Source organism: Pieris napi, chromosome 13, assembly GCF_905475465.1.
Source record: "Pieris napi chromosome 13, ilPieNapi1.2, whole genome shotgun sequence".
Classification (NCBI taxonomy): domain Eukaryota; kingdom Metazoa; phylum Arthropoda; class Insecta; order Lepidoptera; family Pieridae; genus Pieris; species Pieris napi.
The window spans coordinates 7,296,885-7,316,671 of record NC_062246.1 but is presented as its reverse complement, the minus strand read 5'-3'; the positions used below and the strand labels follow the sequence as shown (position 1 = coordinate 7,316,671).

The 19,787-nt window shown below is 35.2% G+C and overlaps 2 protein-coding genes across 3 annotated transcripts in view; one reads left to right on the top strand and one right to left on the bottom strand.

Annotated features, from left to right (window-relative positions):
* Positions 1-1,576: 1,576 nt before the first annotated feature.
* On the bottom strand, positions 1,577-3,929 carry LOC125055058 (piggyBac transposable element-derived protein 4-like). Its single transcript, XM_047657265.1, has 2 exons — positions 3,697-3,929; positions 1,577-3,513 (listed from the first exon to the last, which is right to left on the bottom strand). Exon 2 carries the CDS (start codon positions 3,511-3,513, stop codon positions 1,672-1,674), a length of 1,842 nt encoding a protein of 613 aa, XP_047513221.1. The 5' UTR covers positions 3,697-3,929; the 3' UTR covers positions 1,577-1,671.
* A 1,920-nt stretch (positions 3,930-5,849) lies between these two features.
* LOC125055029 overlaps positions 5,850-19,787 on the top strand; it is a 46,791-nt gene continuing 32,853 nt past the window's right edge. Inside the window, exons 1-2 of one of the 2 annotated variants that reach the window (XR_007117813.1) lie at positions 5,850-6,489; positions 6,787-6,844. Coding sequence is in view for 1 of the 2 variants with exons in the window: in XM_047657229.1 (XP_047513185.1) it covers positions 6,424-6,489; positions 6,787-6,844 (124 nt within the window). In the remaining variant the exon portion in view is untranslated. The remainder of the gene's footprint in view (positions 6,490-6,786; positions 6,845-19,787) is intronic. The other variant, XM_047657229.1, reaches the window with a different exon arrangement.

Genomic DNA, 19,787 nt, shown 5'->3' with positions numbered 1-19,787 from the left:
GCTTAGACTTAGATAGGGCCCCGATCACTATATGGCGTTTTAATTATATTTGCGTCTATATCCTTGTAAATGGCAAGGATTTTTATATTTCTATCAATTTTAGACAAAATTGGTGGTTTGCGATTTTTGAAGAACGTTCTTTTGTGTGCCTTATTAAAATTAAGTTTTAGCATCAATTATATGTTAAAGGTTAATTGATAATATGATTATCTAGATCATAATTTAACTTAAATAACGTCTATTTAGCAGTGGAAATGTTGTTAAAGACAACAATGAATAACATTTTTTACTCTTGGCAATTATTTATTATTCGAGTATTGACAGGCAACTATAGACAAAAGTTTAGGGTTTCTGTATATTAGTGACGCGGATGTGACCTTTCGAATTAAACAATGACGTCTTAAAGGAACGTTAATACTGAGAAATTTGTATCGTATTACCTATGTCACAAATGTCAATATTTTAAATGGACTAAAATTGTTTCGTTCTAATATTTGTTTTCAACAAGAACATGCTACTTAAACCTGAACTAGTCTGGTTTCAATAACTCATCCAGGGCGTGGCCTGACAAAAATAACATTAGATATTCAGTTTTTACTTTATTATACCTAAGATTACCTATAAATGCAGTCGAGTAAGATCATTACTAAAGATTGCTAAATAAGACAAAGGTAAAGCGGGAACTTTCACTTCCATTCATAGGATTTGGACAGAGAGGAGAACTTATTCGCCCAAATTTTTAAGAGTTGTACATACTGCAAATAGAGTTAAAATATCACACTTAAATGTTCAAAATAATTTTTAAAAATTTGACGTGACATCGTCTAATTAAACGATGAATGCCGGCTGCACGCATGAAAAAGCTCATTGTCCCGTTACGCCCATTGTCCAGTTAGATTCATTGTCCCGTTACGCTCATTGTACGCTTTCGCCGCATTTATCTGTCTTCCACTTGATTGGCCTATGCGATATTCAACATTTGTATCCATACAAAATAGTGATAATTCTATAAAAATTATTCAATTTTATTCACTAAAGTATGCAATCATTTCATCAATGTTTTGTTATGACATTGTCACGTTAAACTATCGTCCGTAAACCGACTTTACAGACAACCATTTTTTATAGTTGTATAATCTTAAAGTTATGCATAATATTGTTAATATAGTAGTGTTTTATTGAATACACAGAAACTGTGTCATCCCACCCATAGTGCCTTATTGAAAGCAAAAAGAAATTGATAAAATTATATTTAAAACACTTCTTGTTATGCATATGTGGACCAGAGCATTTTTTAAATATTTTAACTATATCTGAGAATACAGTATAAAATCAAAATTTAAGTATGTTATTTTGTGTCTATCATAAATTTTTTTAAAAGGCAGGCAACGCACTCGTGAGCCCTCTGGAATTGCTGTCCATGGACGAGGGTATCACTTAGCATCAGATGAGCCTCCTGTCCGTCCTCTGTCCTATAGAAAATCGTGTTTTATTAACCCTAGATCACTAAACTTTTTTTTTTCAAACTCTGTCACTAAACATTAGTCCTACAAACTAACAAAATAAAACCGCAATATTTATCAAAACTAGAGTATTTATTTAGAAAAAGTCTACTTAAAATATGGAATGTCTTTTAAATTACCACATAATAAAACAAAAGGTTAAAAAAAATTATTCTTGGCAGTCGGCACACACTGGAACCGTATGTTCCCCGCAAATCGCCGTCTTGCAGCGGCTGCAAACATATTTAGTCATCCTGTGTTTTTTGTAAGGACAAAAAGAACATATTTTACGCTTATTTTGTTGCGCTTGAGAGGTACTAGGAGTAGCATCTTCAATTTTTAAAATATCTTTAATACTAGCTTTTATATCCCTCCTCAAAGTGACAGTGTTATACCGCTCTCGTAACCATGGCTCTATGAGCTTATCGGCTAAACTTTGGACGAAACTCCTACGTCTCATTGGTTTTTGCCGTTCTCTGACCATGTTCGACACATAGATGACATATGAATTAATTAGGCACAGGTTCAAGACATTATAAAACACGCATTGAGGCCATCTATTGGTTTTGCGATTGACACATATAGCTGAGCACATTTGGTCGACAGTGTCGACAGCACCTTTGGTACTATTATAAAAATGTATAATTTCAGGCTTTTTCGAAGTGGAGTTAATGTCTGGCTGACTGTGTACTGTCGAAAGAAGAAATACTGTCTTGTTAGATTTTGGTTTATACGAGACCAGAGTCTTCTCACCATCAAATGCAAACATCGAAGTATGAATCTTTCTTGATTTTTTGTTTTTCATCTCAGGTGGAATCTCTCGCTTATTACTACGTATTGTCCCAACAAGTGTGAGTTTATACGGGTCCTGAAGTAATTCTGAAGCAAGTGGCACTGAAGTGAACCAGTTGTCCATCGTAATATTTCTGTTTGTCCCATAGACAGGCTCACAGAGTTGTTTCACAAAATGTGTGGCAAGAGGCATATTATCGCAATTGGTTCCTTTACCCAAATAAGGCGTAGCATTGTATACGTACTTTGAATTAGAATCTGCAACCATTACAATTTTTATGCCGTACTTGTTAGGCTTATTGGGTATATAAATTCGAAATGGGCAGCGCCCTCTGAACCCAACTAATTGCTCATCGATTGTCAGATAGGAACTTGGCTTGTACCATTGTTTGCAATGACCAATGAATTTCTCCCAGAATTCTCTTATAGGTGCAAATTTATCGGATGCTCTTCTGTCTTGTCTGGTAGCTTTGTCATCAAATCGAAGGCATTTAAGCAAGAAATCAAATCTCTCAGCGCTCATGCAGGCTTTGAAAATGTTACCACTCCTTCTGTCATCAAACAATATTCTCGTGGGTAAATGATTACTTTTTATAGCAGCTGATTGCATAAGAAGACCCAGTAAAGCTTTTAGTTCAATAGCTGAAGTTGGAGAAATAGTATGAGTGAGTTCCTTGTACTTCACCTTTTTTATTTCAATCTCTGCATTTGTGTAAATAACAAGTTGGTCAATCATTTCATCAGATAAATACAAATGAAATATTGGAAGTGGTTCTACCAAATCTCTTGCATCACTGTTAGGTCCGGGTACAAAATGAATAATGTTTCGAGCCGATGCACGAGTGTTTGAAGAGCGTGGAGTAGTTGCCCACTTATGTTTGTTTTTTCCATAAATGTATGGTCTCTCAGGTTGTATTACCAGATCCTGGTGAGAAGCTATGGGTGGACAAGGCTGCAAACACTCCAAAGAATCATCATCAGAATCTAGGATTCTGTTTCTGTTACGGCTTCTCCGGGAAACATTTAGATCTTCATCAGAAGAACTCGACGAATCATCTTCAATTTCGTCGGTATCCTCGACTAAGTCCTCCTCTAAGTTGTCATCAGGTTCGGAGTCCGAAGGCACACCAGATGGTCCAAAAAATGGTGAATCGTCATCGTCATTATCTGACTCGTTCAAAATCTGCAATATTTTATCTTGATCTCGTATCAAATCCATCTGTAACAGAAAATACTGCTAAAACAAAATGTTCAAAATCTCATAAAAAAATAAAAAATGATAATAAGTTCATAAAATAAATATTGCTCGTAGTATCACACATATTTATTATTCATTTACATTAATCAGTAATTAGTTATTATAGATAAAATCGTAAATAAAAAGAAATATTTCATAACTTACCTTTCTTCACTTTTGTGGCGCAATTACTAAACATTAGCCTGAGAGACTACTATTGCGTAATATCTCTGGAAGTAGGAAGCGTGCGTACGCAATGCGAGTTCACGGGTCACTGATTGGCCGAATTAGGAAGGTACTGAGCGGCTGAGGGGGGTGCGGTAACGGGAACATACATAAACAGCGAATGCGTCAGAGTCGTGTAGCCTGTGAGACTAATGTTTAGTGATCTAGGGTTAATACTATTCAAAATTATATTCAGAATTTTCCATTGAGGCTGAGTATTGATTTGAGTTTGAGTTTGAATGTCTTGGGTAAAAATGACCCCTGTTTGATCCGATTGACATCATTTTACGAAGTGTACTTATAAAAAATAAATATATAAAATTGTTATCAACTTGTGAGTCAGTTTCCATTATACTTAGGGTATGTTTTACAATTTATGGATAAAGTACCTAATAGCTATGCAACACATAAATTATTTGGAAGATAAATTGTGCTCTTTGTCACTTCATTAGACTCATAACTTATGATGGACTTTATGTGACAAATAGCGCTATCTGACAGTCGTGAAACGCAAAAATAGTGTTTACTTAGTTATAAGTAATAAATAGCTAATATTGAACTTATGTAGAACTTATCCGTACATTGTGAAACAGACAGACCCTTAGTGTGTAATGTTATAAATATTATTTTTTAAAAGGAAAAATATGGCAGAGATAGCTTTATATTGTTGTACCTTAGTGTTGTATGAAATGTGTTGCCTTAAATAAGTCGTTGTTATTGTTTTGTTAGAAATAAGAGTCGTTTAGATTAAGAAATGTAAAACCATAATGTATAATGAGTCATTGTTAATTGTTAAGAATACAAACACCAAAACTTAATGATTTATTATTTTTACCCTTCACCAAAAATTAATGTTCAATAGAAAGAAATAGTAGTGAACCAGCCAAAGATTCCGACGTGAATTCAGGTAACTTGAACCAATGTTGTCTATGGCTATGAGATAAATTTGCAACCATTAGATATTTCCACAGATCACGAAGAACTAAGAAGAGCTTTTTAGACATGTTTTTTTTTTATTTAATAGCGGCGAGCGAGCCCGGCGAGCTGCAAGCGGGCAGGAGGCTCACCTCACACCTGATGTTAAGTGATACCGCCTCCCATGGACACTCACTTTGCCAGAAGGCTCGCAAGTGCGTTGCCGACCTATTAAGAAATAAGAAGTCGTACGCTCTTTTCTTGAAGGACCCTAAGTCGAATTTGTTCGGATATACTTCAGTTGTAATAGTTTTCTCAATCTACAGATTTAGTAAGACTTATGGAAATATTTTCTTTACCTAATCCTAGTCTGTAGTAAATAAGAAATCAGAAGTTAATTTAAAATTGATTTAATATACCTTATTTCGCGTTTTCTTGCCTAATAATGGCAACTCTAGGTGCAAGATTTTTGAATATTGGCGGGTACTAAGTGCGTAGTGTGCGAGCGGGAAGGAGACATGGCTCACGCAGGTACGCCTATTCATTACATCGAGTGAGAACGGTGTTTATGGCATAATATGGATAAGACTGAATTTGTTCAAAATTATAGTTAAACATCTATCATACACATTTACATCTATCTATCACCATTATACAAAATATGTCTATATTTTCAATAGTTTTAAGTCTTCAGATTTTTTAAAAATATCTATAATAATTAGATATTAATGAAGTATTATTAATAGTTGCGTCTAGAAAATAATAGTGTTGTTTTGACGTAATTACGCATTCCTGTCATAAAACTACTTTTCTATTGCATCAGAGTAAAAAGGAATCGTAATCTTGATCTAGAATTCTAGAGCTTATTGAGCGATCAGTCTAAAGTTCCATGCCACGAATATATTTCATTAAGTTTGATCTCAAATTCTCAGAAGTTAAGTTGAAACTATAATTTATGAGCCAAGTGCTCTTAAGTTTCAAAGCGCATATCTATAGCAGCTAGCGTGTGCAACTTTTTATCAGCGATATATTATCAAGCGGCCGGCTTGTTATATAACCAGAACCTGTATCATATTGCCGTCTCGTTCTGCCGGCCGAATGGCATCGGGCCGGCGAGCTCCGATCGAGACGCGGCCCCCCTTCATCACCACCGCGAGCGCCCTGCCACGTTCCGCCGCTAGACAAAGACACAACATATTGCATTAAATTTCGATCCTATTCTGTAATGTTTTGTCCAATCGCGTCCGATCTCTGCGTGTTCCGGTTCTTTGTCATCAATGGGTCGCCGGGCGAGTCCATTTCTAGTGCCACTCAAATATATTTTACGCAATATTTAAGCTAATTTGTGATTTCATACTGTGCTCAGTTGAATCTTTGGACCATCCTTTCGTTAATCGATAGCATACAGCGGTCCCGCGGACAGAATCGAGAAGTGTTTGGCGTTAGGCCCTTTCGGTATTAATGAGCCGTACCCACTTCAGCTGACTGCGTTGTACGCAAGTCGCAAGGCTACTCCAACCAAACTAGTAGTAGACCGGCGTTCGAGGGAGGCGGTCGGGTGCTCGCTTACGTAGTGATATGCGGATGTCATTAATTACAATGGTTTCAGAACGTTTTCCATAGGCGTGATACGGTTTTTAGAATCAGCAAGCAATAGTTTGTGTAGCGCATCGTGACGGGCGGGCGCGTCAAGAAGCGAGAGGGCGAAGTGTAGTGAGTGCCGTGGACGGTCTGAGGAGCTGAGGCTCAATAATGCTCAAATTCTTGACTCACAAGCTACGAACGCATTCGTTGAATGAGGAGAACGTTTCCGAGAAGGTGGGTGTCGACGCGGCCGGCTCTGCGCCGTGAAGGTCACACCGCCACCAGAAAATGGCCGCCCGCTCTCGAGAACAAAGGAGCGGAACGGTCGCCGGCTTCTACACCGCTCGATTTACATCTATTAAGCTCAAATACTACCTTATTTCACTTTGCATTAGCCTACGCACAGATTTCAGTAAAGTTTTAATCAAATTTCATAGAGCGAGTCTATCAAAATCGTGTCTGATAGCGGTGTGCCGGTAGGCATATGTAGCGGATTGATCGTCTGTTTGAAGCGTATGTTTTTGTTTCCAGGTGGAGGAGCGGGACTCCGGCACCGAGTCGGACGACGAGGCCGAGCGCGCCGACTCCGGTGAGTCCAGACCTTCGGCCTATTCATCTAACTCCCGTCCCTATGCCCTTAACTGGCTCTCGGCGAGTTTGCCGGCCGGCACTATCTTACGCTAAACGTATTACAGTATAAACACTCCTCTTAAAAGCTATATATAGATATCGTATAGTATAATTTCTTGGGGTAATATATTTTTGTATGCATAAACGTAAGTCGATTAGATTGGAAACATTAATTGTCGATTAATGATAAATAGACACTGATTTCAATTAAGTACCTACTATTTATTTGTATATTTGCATACTCGTTTTATGTAAAATACCAAGTAGGTTACGGTTATTGTTTATTTATATTTTATACCGGTTACAATAAAACTCTAGTTTGGGCCAGTGGGGTCCGACCCCAGCTTGTTGCGAAATGACCTTGAGTCACGTCCTTGAACTTCCAATCTGAACACGTAATATCCACTACGAATCGTAAATTAGTCCGCTGGATTCGTGAATAACACATTAGTATGTGCATCTTTCAGTCACATAATTGTGCATTTTTGAACAACACTGCCATGACATAGACAAGAAAATTCACTAAAATCTAGTGCCTAGCAGATTCTAATAAGAACAGATTATTGTGTTGTATTAATTTGATCAACATTTTAGTATTTGCCTAATTATCAACCACTATAACAAAGATTACGCGTGTGAAAGTTCTAACTTAATGTTAGTGGACTTACTAACGTAAACTTTTATGGCCTTTAATATCTAAAAGATAATCTAGAAGCATAGAAAATATTTTTTATTAATTGCCAGAGGGTTCCAAAGAAAGGTGGTGTGGCATCTATTATCAAAATAACCTTAAATTTTCGTTATCATTCAGTTGTTGTTCTTTCCAATCGGTTATCATTAGATAGTATAATGTAATATCGTAGTATATAATTTATTAATACAAAACCGAGATAACACTCGTAAACAAAGCAGTTATTATTATCTTATCTTTGACGTATCTAAAAAGCCTACTCGAATAAATCTAAAGGCTTTACATTGTTTTTTCGTACATACTTCACACTTATCTGAACCTGCGGCTTCTTCAATTTTGAAGGTATTACCAGGTAGCAGGTCTGTTACATTACTATTAGGGTCTACTTAGGGTCCTTCAAGAAAAGAGCGTACCAATTCTTGAAAGGCCAGCAACGCACTTCCGAGCCTTCTGGCAATGTGAGTGTGTTACTTAACATCAGGTGAGCCTCCTGCCCATTGCTTCTAATTAGGTACATAGAAAAAAACTCCTTATCCATTATAAATTTAGGTCCTTTCATTTTTGAAAGAAGACTTGATATTAGCTGAAGAAAAAATTGTCACCTGTCCATAGCGCATAATATATGAATGTTCATAAATGCATAATACAGTGGAAACTCTTTATAACGAATTTTAAGGGACCGAGCATTTTTATTCGTTAAAGGGAGGGATTAATGTATTGGGTTAAACCAAATAAATTTAACTAATGTTTACGTTATAGAGACTGTTACGTTATAACGTTATAAAGAGTTTACACTGCATATAGAAACCGTACTTTGCAATAAATCTTGAGACGTCACGCAAATCACTCCGATTACACGTTTATCGCGAAAGTCCAGAAAGTCAAGCTGTAGGTCATTTTGTACAAGTTTATCGGCGATATGTCTTATTTACTGGTTTCGTTGGAACTATTAGCTCCTGTAGCCCGTGTGATGGGTCAATACTAATATTATTAAATTTAACCCCATTATTAAGAAACTTTCTAGTTTCTACATTATAATTTCTTTTTTCATTAACTTTAGGCTTTACCCGAACAAACGAAAAATCGCCTGCCGTTCATCACGTTCTTTTTGATTTATCTGTCTGTGACGTAAATTATCCACATGTCGATATGGCATATAACTGTCACCGTAAAATTGTAAACACCGTTAGATTGTAATATATCTCGAGAGATTGTCAGCAGTACGCTGAGGTTCACAATCTTTCGACAGTTTATAATCTCGCGAGATAGATTACAATCTAACGGTGTTTACAATTTTACGTTAACATAACCATTATTAGTTTGCCTCCTTGTCATTAGTTTCTCTTTCTTTCTACCTTAGCTTAGTCCCCTTTTTCTAGACCACAAATATGAATTCTTTTATAGCGTCCAGTTTGAGCTTAAGGAATCTTTCGATATTTAGTCTATTTCAATCTTTAGTACAAAGCTTACTTTCACTCTTACCCAATGGTTAAGCGTAATCCCTAAATGTGGAAAAGATAACATTAAAACAGAAGGTTCAGTTTCGCACAATAGTAATATGTCATTAGGTTGTAAAAATAAGTAGGAATGCAGTTATCACCGTCGCCGCGCCGTCTGAACCGTCGAACATAATGCACCTGACACATATAATATATAATTACTTATGTGCTTGTAAATTTTCCATTGATAATCGGCTGTTCCAAGGTCGGCGCGATTGCGTTGTTGCAACCGATTATTATTACTCATTCTCTAAATGATTCAACGTATACTATTTTGATTATAGGAGAACTACTTAAACATAATCAAAAATAGTTCAATAAATCTACGCATTCGGGTAACTATGTTGGACCATATTTCTTTATAGATAGGTTGGTGATTGGCCTACTATGACTTTTAGCTGGGGGTAGCCAGGTACTCCCAAGTGATTAGTACCCTATCGCTGTGTAGAGCCCTCGCTGGTTTCAACTGGCCTATACTATGCGTAAATGTTTGGCTAGATCGAACCCAAAGACTGGTAATGTATGTGGCAAAACCGACTCAGATCGTATCTTCCCACTTACGAAAGAACTTTTTGATGCAAAATATAACAAATGATTAAATGAGTCCCGGTGTATAGTGAAACACACTTGACTATCCAATCTTCTGCAAAGAGAGAGCAAAACCACAAATCCGAAATTCATAAAATCCATGCACTTATTCACAGACGACTCCGGTGAACATTAGAATTAGTACAAAGACCCTCTAAATCAGTGATTCCCAACCTTGTCCAATGCCTTTCTAAGATTCTTATGTACCATACATAATTATTAATGTAAATTAAATTGTTCACTTACGTTATTTTAGTTATAGATTTTAGGAAGAAATTACTAGGAAATTGTTAACGAAACACAGTAACATTTCGAAACATAATGATAAACTGAAATTCAAATTCCAAATAATTTTAATAAATTTTCGAATAGCTTCGAAGCAATAGCAATCTTAACTGCTCTAAGTCCTTTTAGTTCGATAAGCTCGCTAGCTTGAATTAAAAAGAGCGTACCATTACTAATTCTTTAAAGACCTTGTGAGCCTTCTGGCAATGTGAGTGTCCATGGGCGGCGGTTTCACTTAACATCAGGAGAGCCTCCTGTCCGTTTTCCTCCTGTTACATAAAAAAAAATCTAAAAAAGTATACCAAAATGAGTTAAACGATTACCTAAACCTTGCCTTGTCTCTTTGCTAGTCTTCAATATTATTCTGCTACAGGTATTTCGCTTTAACTCTATTGAAGTTTATATTGAGCATCGTACCGTTTCTTGATAGAAAACTTTCAAAAATTGACGAATCAAGTATTAAAATTACATAATAATATTTGACTTGAATTTCTCGTAATATAATTTATCAAAACCGCTTAAATTACATGGAAATTTCTAGGCCTCAACTATGGTTTTTACGAAACAAAGTACTCTAATTACATGATGGTAAATTGATAGCAATTACAAGTTGCATACATTTTATGTTATATCCAGTTAAAATTTAATTATTATAGCTATTAAGTTTGCTTATTTAGCATGTAATTATGGAAGGTTTCTCGAACGTTTTTATTATTTAAGGTAGATAATATAGGTTATCTAAAAGTACTACATTGCGACGTGCAATTGGCAAAATAATAAGTTTCCATAAAAATAAAATTGTTATTTTGTTAATAAAAATAAAGATCTTTAAACATTATTACAGTTTAAAACAATATAATATTAATGTCTTAATTGTTTTAATCTGAATATATTGATTATTTTTTTAAACTCTTTACCCTAAAATTTTTACGATTGACTCTCAGTACAATTTAATTTTAGTGGTTCACGACAGAGGAGGTAGCAATTCGACGTGTAATTTTTATATCAAATCAATCTCGCTATAACCCTTGCCTTACATTTCTGTAGGTATTTTTTTTTATTGCGAAGCAAAGCCGATCGGCCTTCTGTGCCTGATACATGCCGTTTTCCTTACGATGTTTTCCTAAACTGTAGAAGCGAGTGTAAAATCGAAAGGCGAGTGAGTACATTTGTGTAAAGCCATGATTCGAACGAACGTTGATAATTGCATGGTCAAGCCATTAGGCCAACTGTGTTCATATAATAAAACGGGAAAAAGCTCTATTATTTATTCAATATACTTAGTTCATATTTTTCAATACTTTTAATTTATATCTATCTAAAATGTGCACAATTATTAATTGGGGAATTATAAAGTGAAAGAAGAGTTTTAAAAATAAGAATTGTACTTTGTTGATGCTACTGCAATTGTACTTTAAGAAAAGGATAAAACAAAAATATATACGCGCAATTTATTGCTGCTATATTTCGAGTGTTATAATCTGTATGGCTGCAGAGTCACTTCAAGACTTTTGACAGAAACGTTGGTTATAGAACTAAGTTTTCGGAAATGTACCTTATCAATTGAATGAATTGAAAGGTCTTACAACCCTCACTATTGAGAAGATAATAATAATAATATAATAAAGCCCGTTTATTTCCAATCTTTATAAAAATCTTTTTCAATATATGCCTAGTTAAGGCTTCTTTCCCCCTTTGCTTCCTGTTAACACTTATATATCTTCATTTTTCACCAATTGTTGGGGCGCCCTCTTGTCCCTTTCCATATAGTTGTCTTTAAAGTTTACCTTTTGTCTGTGCATCATACTATATGCCCAGGCCATTGCCACTTCTGTTTTGTGAAGATACTACTGAAAGGAAATTTCCAATCGTACCTCAACATAATCACGCGCGAGGAATCTCGCATTTATTAGGCATACATTATATAATATATATGTAGTACCAGTATGTACACAGTACAAAGCCCGTTCCCCAAATAATAGCCATCAATAATAGTCATAATGTAAACGGTTTATTGTTCTGTCGCCGCCCGCACCGTTTAATACAATCGAATGCTCATGTACAGCCTTGGTACAATATATAGTATAAAACAGTTTTTGGCAACCCCTTTGTGGAGTTCGGTCTACTACGGCGGCTCTGTACGTGTAACTCGAAGGTCCTCCAAACAATGCTCTGTTGGATTGAATACGATCTAGGTAAGGGTAACCAAAAAACACCTCTGTTCGGTTTATAACTATCTTCGATTAATGAACTTCGACTCCCGACGAAACAATTGCTTTCCAGAACAGACCTTTGAAGTAATAGTTTTTATTAGACATTGATATTTAACCACTCCAGGCGTCTTTCTAAAATTGGGACTCAAGATGCCAGCGCTTTTATTGTTTTTCGAAGTAATCTCCGTTCCTCTGACATATCTATCAAGTAATTAATAATAATTATAATAATAACTTCTTCCTTACTTACCTTAGTTGGCCGATCCTCGAAAGGAAACAACCACTGAGCTGATTGTCTTTTGGTTTCGGGTTCGTAGCAATATATCCAGCTTTCATCACCTGTGACGATGTCAAATACAGCATTTGAGTCACCGCTGTCACAATAAATCATTGACCGAAAATTTTCTCGCGTTATATACATTTTCACATGTAACAAGAGTTTGAGATTTGCCGCCAATTCACAAAAACAAATGACAAATGAATGCAATACACTACATTGGGTTACCAAAGAGTTCTAAAATTGTTATTCAAAAAAGTTTTCATTAGCAATGTTTCTAACTGGCCAGTTCTAAACATTTTCAGTGTTACCCACGTAATATAAATATATGTATTTAAATTCTAATTTCACTGAAGTTTACATCTGAAGTAATAGGGATGGTATTCAATGTTATTATAATTACTTTGGTACAGCTGAATTTGTTTTAAGACTACTAATGGAGCTGACTGCTATTGCGTTGCCGAGAAACAAACCCAGAGCGTCTTGTCATGAGCGTCAAAAATAAGCCATGAATCCATATTCCATAGATAAGGGAAAGTTAATATGTTCATGTTAATCTTTCTCGTAGCTTTAGAATGAAAGATAAATTATTATCATTAATGTTCAATTAGTCTGCTTAGTGTTGAACATGTTTCGATAATTATCCCCAATGAAAAGGTTTTTATTAAGTAAAACTAATTAGACAATAATTTACGATCCTTTAAATGAAATTAATTACCCAAATTGTTATTTTGTTTAGTTACTCCTGTTTTCTTCAAATCGGTTTTTTTTAATTAAAGTGGCCTTTAACAAAATAACTTTAGTTGAATATTTATTAACAACACCAGATAGAGAAACATTGACGGTCTAGTGGTTAGTACCCCTGACTGCGAATCCATGGGTCCCGCGTTCGACCCCGGCTGAGACAAATATCGATGTGATGAGCATTTGGTGTTGTGCTTAGGTCTTGGGTGTTTAAATATGTATTTATATGTGTTAGGTCTATCTATGTATAATATGTATGTATATCCGTTGCCTAGTACCCATAACACAAGCTTCACCAGCTTAGCATGGGTCAATTGGTGTGAATTGTCCAATCAATAAAAAAAAAATTGTATAAAACTTTATTAATTTCCCATCCTGTATCCTTAAATTGTCCTGTGTCTTAGCTATCTAAGAGTGACAGGAATCCGCATAGCACGGCTATGCATGGTTAATAAGTGTGATCAATTTCTGCTTGACATTTCCTAATACATTTGTAGATTCTCCTTGACTGACGTTCATATTAAATTAACGCTTTCAAAATTAGGCATTCGTTTCAGAACACTAGTGATTTTGCGCGGTGTGGCGAATTTCGCGCATATATTTTGTGTAAGAAAAAACCAAAAACTAGGGAGATACTTTGTTGGCCTAGTGGCTTCAGCGTGCGCATCTCATCCCTGAGATCGTAGGTTCGATCCCCGGCTATGCACCAATGGACTTTCTTTGTATGTGCGAATTTAACATTCGCTCGAACGGTGAAGGAAATAAAAAAGGCCTTAGACCCAAAAAGTCGACGGCGTGTGTCAGGCAGAGGAGGCTGATCACCCACTTGCCTATTAGTGAAAAATGATCATGAAACAGATTCAGAGGCCAGACATAAAGAGGTAGCGCCACTGATTTTTTTAAAATATCGATACTTTATTTGATCCATTGAAAGGTTTAAGGCAACACTATTTTCAAGGACTTATCTGCATATAATTGTTTAGATAAATTATCATACATAAACAATTAGTAGAGTCATGTCTATAAATAGCGCAATCATTATGGCCTTGGTTCTCGTGTTTGTTCAGGTGTCCCTCCGCGACGGATATGCTGGCGTGGCCACCACAGCTGTCACTTCGATCACGCCCATCGTTATTGATATGACATTGCAAAAAATTTATTAAAATTAAGCTCTCGTGTTGTAAAATGTTTGAATATATTTACAAGAGAATAACAAACATACAACCCATGGTCTCGGAAACATAGAAAATATCCATTGGTGCATAGCCCGGTTAGAACCCAGAAATTCAACAAAGGCATACGTTTCGTATCTGAATGCTCAATAAATTGTGCTTAGTAAAGAAAAGCTACCAAGCCAAGAACGGCTTAAAGTAGCTGAACAAATAATCTTGTAAATAGTCTTATATTCAGTTAAATAATGCAAGGTAACAATGTTGATTCTTATCCAGAAACACTATCTTGTTCTAAGAGGCTTCCAATGTATTTAATAGCGAATAGAACTCAAACGATGACCAGATAATCCACCTGTTCTATTCATGTATTTCTTCCATTGCAGTTGCAACATTGTCGTTTTATCTAGTCCGAGTCTTACAGATCGATATTGTTCTACGGAATTGTAGTTTACAAATAATATGCATAGTTATTAAGAGCGATGTACCCAAAGTTTTTAATTTAGTTAAATTTCTTATTTACCTCAACAAAACCGCTTACTGCATCTCAAATAATATTAAAAATCAGGCACTTAAAATTCCCTGAATTACGTTTCGTGTAAATTAAGAAAGACATCGTTAAGAATGTAGCGAATTGATTAATGTATCCAAAAGTCTGATCAAATTATAATCAGTTCACACGATCAATAAAATTTAAATACCATTTCAATTTTAGACGGTGCTTTCGACAATATTATAAGGTTGATCCAAAGTTCTTTCAATCAAGACTGATTAGTTGATTTAGGCAAGCGAGATTCACAGACATCTAATATAGATTACAGATCTAGATAAAATGAATTAAACATATCTCCAATTGTGGATAAATTAATTGGTGTCCCCTTCCTCGAAGCTGCGTGCTGCCATATAATGCTGCCGGCGACGGATGCGCGCTAGGGCTTCTACCTAGGGGTTTCTCTTATCTAAACGCGTTTATGTACACTGTGATTATGGCATGTGACATGTGAATTTCTTTCTTTTATCTATCAATCATTCCTGTATCTAAATTATGTATCTATGCTCCCTTATACAATTCGTGTTATAGAGTATACGAGTAGATCATAATAACTTATATTAGGATATGATTTTAATTACAGAACATTGCAACTATCAAATATAGTCACAACGGGTTCTTTTTCTGGCAGTTTAGACTGTATTGTTAAGCGTATGTTGCAAGCCCTGAGAAGTGAATCGCGTTCTCTCATCAATTGGCAATTGTGCGGTGAATGGGCCCCCAGCCACATCCCAATATGGCGACGCGACGGCCACAAAAAGCACTCGCCGCCACAACCGATGTACTATGCCCGATCGGACTCATGCATGGCGTCTCTCACCACAAAAACGCAACCATTCTGTAGTATCAGAAGTTCCAGGAACTCGATTTTTTTACAGCCGCATTCTCGCGTCGTGCGACATAAAACTTTTGAAATTATGTTCGATCTAAAAACTGGTTGAATTATACCTGTACGTACTGAAAGTCGAGTTAGTGTTAAGCTAACTCGAGACGTGGCGTTTAGTTTAAAATTTGTTACGCATTCCGCTTATTACCAGTTTTATGATCAGGTTTCGCAACAGTTTAATCTCGTAGGTATACCGCTGCGTAAAGATTTAGTGTTATTATTTTGATTCAAACCGAACATTGATAGCAAGACATAACAAGAATGACCTATTGTCATGTTGATATTTGATGCTATTGTAATATGTAAATACAACACAAATATTTATATCGCTAGATACTTACATAAACACATGATTATGTTAGCCTACAACAATGTTATAAATCAATTTTTTGTCTACGTCTACTATTGTATAAAATGTTAATAACTAGACTAGTTACCCCACCATATCCAAGTGATAGTAGGCAGTTAACTACTATGTAAGGAATAAGAACTAGTTACTGCAATTACATCCAGATGTCTTTCTACTCGCACTGTCGCATTAATGACTACTTTGCGACAATAACGAGCATTTCCAACTTAACACTATTCACCATATTTACTTAAGTAACGAACACGTATATGTAATCTCTTCTACATTACCTCATTAGCATTACTTGAAACTTGTTCGTGCATGATCTTATCTCATACCGGTTACCAAAATACCTGCTTAAGATTTTAAATGATCGGATAAAATATTAATTGCACTCTGAGCATTCGCCGAAACAGTTTTCATGTAGAATTTATAACCGTTAAACATTGTATTAGTGAATATTGGTAACGATGGGCAAAGAGGAGCCAAAGCAAATATACCAAATAAATAATGTATCTTATAAGAATAGAATTAACTATAATAAAGCATGCCCTCTCACAACATTGCTGGGCCTAACCAAGGCCCTTATTGTAATAAATTATAACTTGTCACGTGTAAAATATGAATATAAGGAATTCAATAAAGATTTGAGTTTGAGAATTTGAGGATGTGTTACGATCTGTGAAAGCCAATCTTCCTCTAATCTGAGCAGAAGAGAAGACGCGTGATTAAATAGACTTGATAAATGTGTGCTACAAAAAGCTTGCTAACAATGACTACGTGATTTCCGTGAGCATTTCTGTGCTTGTAACTTATGTCACGACGCGACCCGCGACCGGTCCGACTGGTTTTTGTTCAAATATCGTTTTTACGAGGCGTTTATCTTCACCTAATGAATGTTCGCGACTTTGAAGACGAAACTATTATTGGGCTGTACATAATGATTATATACTAGTTTCCGCTTGTATCCAGAGTAAACTCCGAAACTTGATTTCTTTGTTGATATAATACAGTTTCACTGACTTTTGTACTAAACATGCAATAGTCTTACTATTTTAAAGAGGTAATCGAAATAGAGTAGTTTATATTGGATATGCAACCTATTCCCAATAGATGGATCAGCTGTTTATCGTTACACGCCGCGAGGTTACTGACCTACATTTAATGTTATCGGCTAGCTTTTTTATATGAATACTGTAACATCTTTAATACATAAATAATACCTTAAATATCTTTAATGACCGGAGCAAAATATCTCTTGATTCTTGTTTAAATTTCGCTATAATGGTAGCCCCCTATTTTCTATGCTTATTATGTTTCAAAACGTAATTGCTGCGATCAGAAATAGAAATAGCAGTAATGGTAATTGTCTGATAGCTGTTATTATTTATTTCAACATGGCTCATATCGTAGATTGGTGTTCAAGTAATCTTGGTGTTTTAAAATTGGTACTAGATTACCTTGTTGAATATATATAATTCGACCGTAGGATCGTGGAATTACAATAGTTATTCGATGACCTACTATTTCCCTATTTAGTAGTCAAACAATTTTTTTCTCTTATAGACAATTAAAAACTGTAAATTTTTGCAGCGGTTGATTTGTAATATCGAATTAAGCGTGCGTTGTAACTCGCGCGATGCACTAGGTTCTAGCCTCTAGGAGAGAGGTCGGCGCGGCGGCCATTCACCCCAACCGAATCCAGGTCGCGAAGGTTGCTACTGCCGGTCGTTACTCGCTGCACGCTGATGGATCGCTTCTCAATTTAGTGTTTTAACGTTTAATACATATCTTTCGAAGTTAATGTTAGGCTCAAGAATAACCAGAGACTGCGCATCTTCGCTACGATGGCACAAAGTAATCTGTGTAGATATTTTGTTGCAGGTCATAAAATCTTTAAAAACAGACATATGTTGTTCCATATTTAAATATATAGTATAAAGAAATTTCATACCAATCAGGTTTTTAGATTATGCATATTCGTATTTGTTTGCAATAATCATCGCTATATTGTAATTTCTACTATATATAAAGTATTACCCAATATTCATTAAATTTACTACAGTGTACTTACATATCAATAGCCTATACCTATTAGGCTACCTATATTTTATTGATCAACTTCTTGTGCAAGTAGATTGCTTCAATTTAAATTATTTATTAACTGAGCTCGCGACTTCACTACTTATGTCGATAGTTCTTTAAATGAGGTTTTTTTCTGTAGTAATAAAATCATACGTTTTATTAAGTAAATAAATAAAAAAAGAATATTACGCAATTTAATTTACCGGTTTTTGTTTTGATACAAAGTCGACTTAAAAATTATGCCCTTATTCATAAAAGGAAAATAAACCTTAAATAGCTATTGGATGTTTTGTATTGCTTGGAAAATATGACAAAATATTCTTAAGCTTATTAAGGCTTGCTTGGAGACAAGAGGAAAAGAAAGCTGAAAATAAGTATATTTTCCTAGTTATCGTAGTAAATGTTTAGACGATAAAATATATTATTGTTTTATTTGCTTACCTTTTATCGCATAATGTAATAGATAGACTTATCTAACGAAAGTTAAGATATTGAGTAGGTATAGATACGCTTTCTATATACAGATATGTATATCCTATATTCACTATGATTATCTCACAATAGTCATTTTAAGAATTTCTTTTGTTTATTATTTTCAATATGCAATAAATTTTGTAGATAACTGTGTATTTAGAAAAAGTTTTACCACTGCAGTTATAACGATTGTCGTAAAAAAGCGGGAATGTACATCTATCACAGATTACAATAATGCTATAGAGCATAGACTATATTCTATTACAGGTTTGGGAACAAATAGTAGTCTTTAGCATTTTTTCTTTCCTGTCCCGCTTACCGATTGCAACCGAGTGTTTGAACAATGATTGCATGTTTTTAATTCTCTATTTACCTGTTACAAGAATATTCCATTAAGCCGATTTTAATTAAAGGAACTATTGTGAAGATTCCCACTCACACTGTTTTATAAAAAACTACATTATGTGGTAATGCTGTATGGTAACACTATTTATTAAATTCTTCGTTTTGTTTTTCTTATTGCTCTGTTTACATTAAGTTGTCTCGCACGGGCATTGTATTATTAAAGATAGTGTATTTTCTCTCTTTTCCATGCCTTTCTTTTCAGAAAATATTAGTGTATCTGTATAGTAGCCGATGTTAAAATGGTTAGTTGTAGGTAATGATAGACTTGTATTTAATGAAAAAGAAATATTTTTAATCATAGATAATAGAACTATCATTTAGAAAGGACCACGTAAGAGGTTTTAATTGTCGGAAGATTATATCACTTGTTTTATATTTATCAAACAAATCAAATCAAAATACGTTTATTCAATTTAGATGCTTCTTAGAGCATGCTTATGAATGTCAACAACGTTTACAAAATTCACGAAAGAGCAGGACTACGCCATCCGTTCGCAAAACTACCAGGAGGCCTTGTTCTGAGAAGAACGGGCAAGAAACTCAGCAAGTTTCAAACTTATCATCAGTATCTATATTTCTGTGCACGGGAGGTAAAATTTTCGTAACTTTAACTCTTTCAATGTTTTCTTTTTTTTACGGATTGTTTGGTCCTCAAAAACGCTTTCATGGCACCTAGCACCATTTTAG

Coding starts and splice junctions, on each gene's coding strand:
- LOC125055058 (XM_047657265.1), bottom strand. CDS start 3,513: ATGGATTTGATACGAGATCAAGATAAAATATTGCAGATTTTGAACGAG.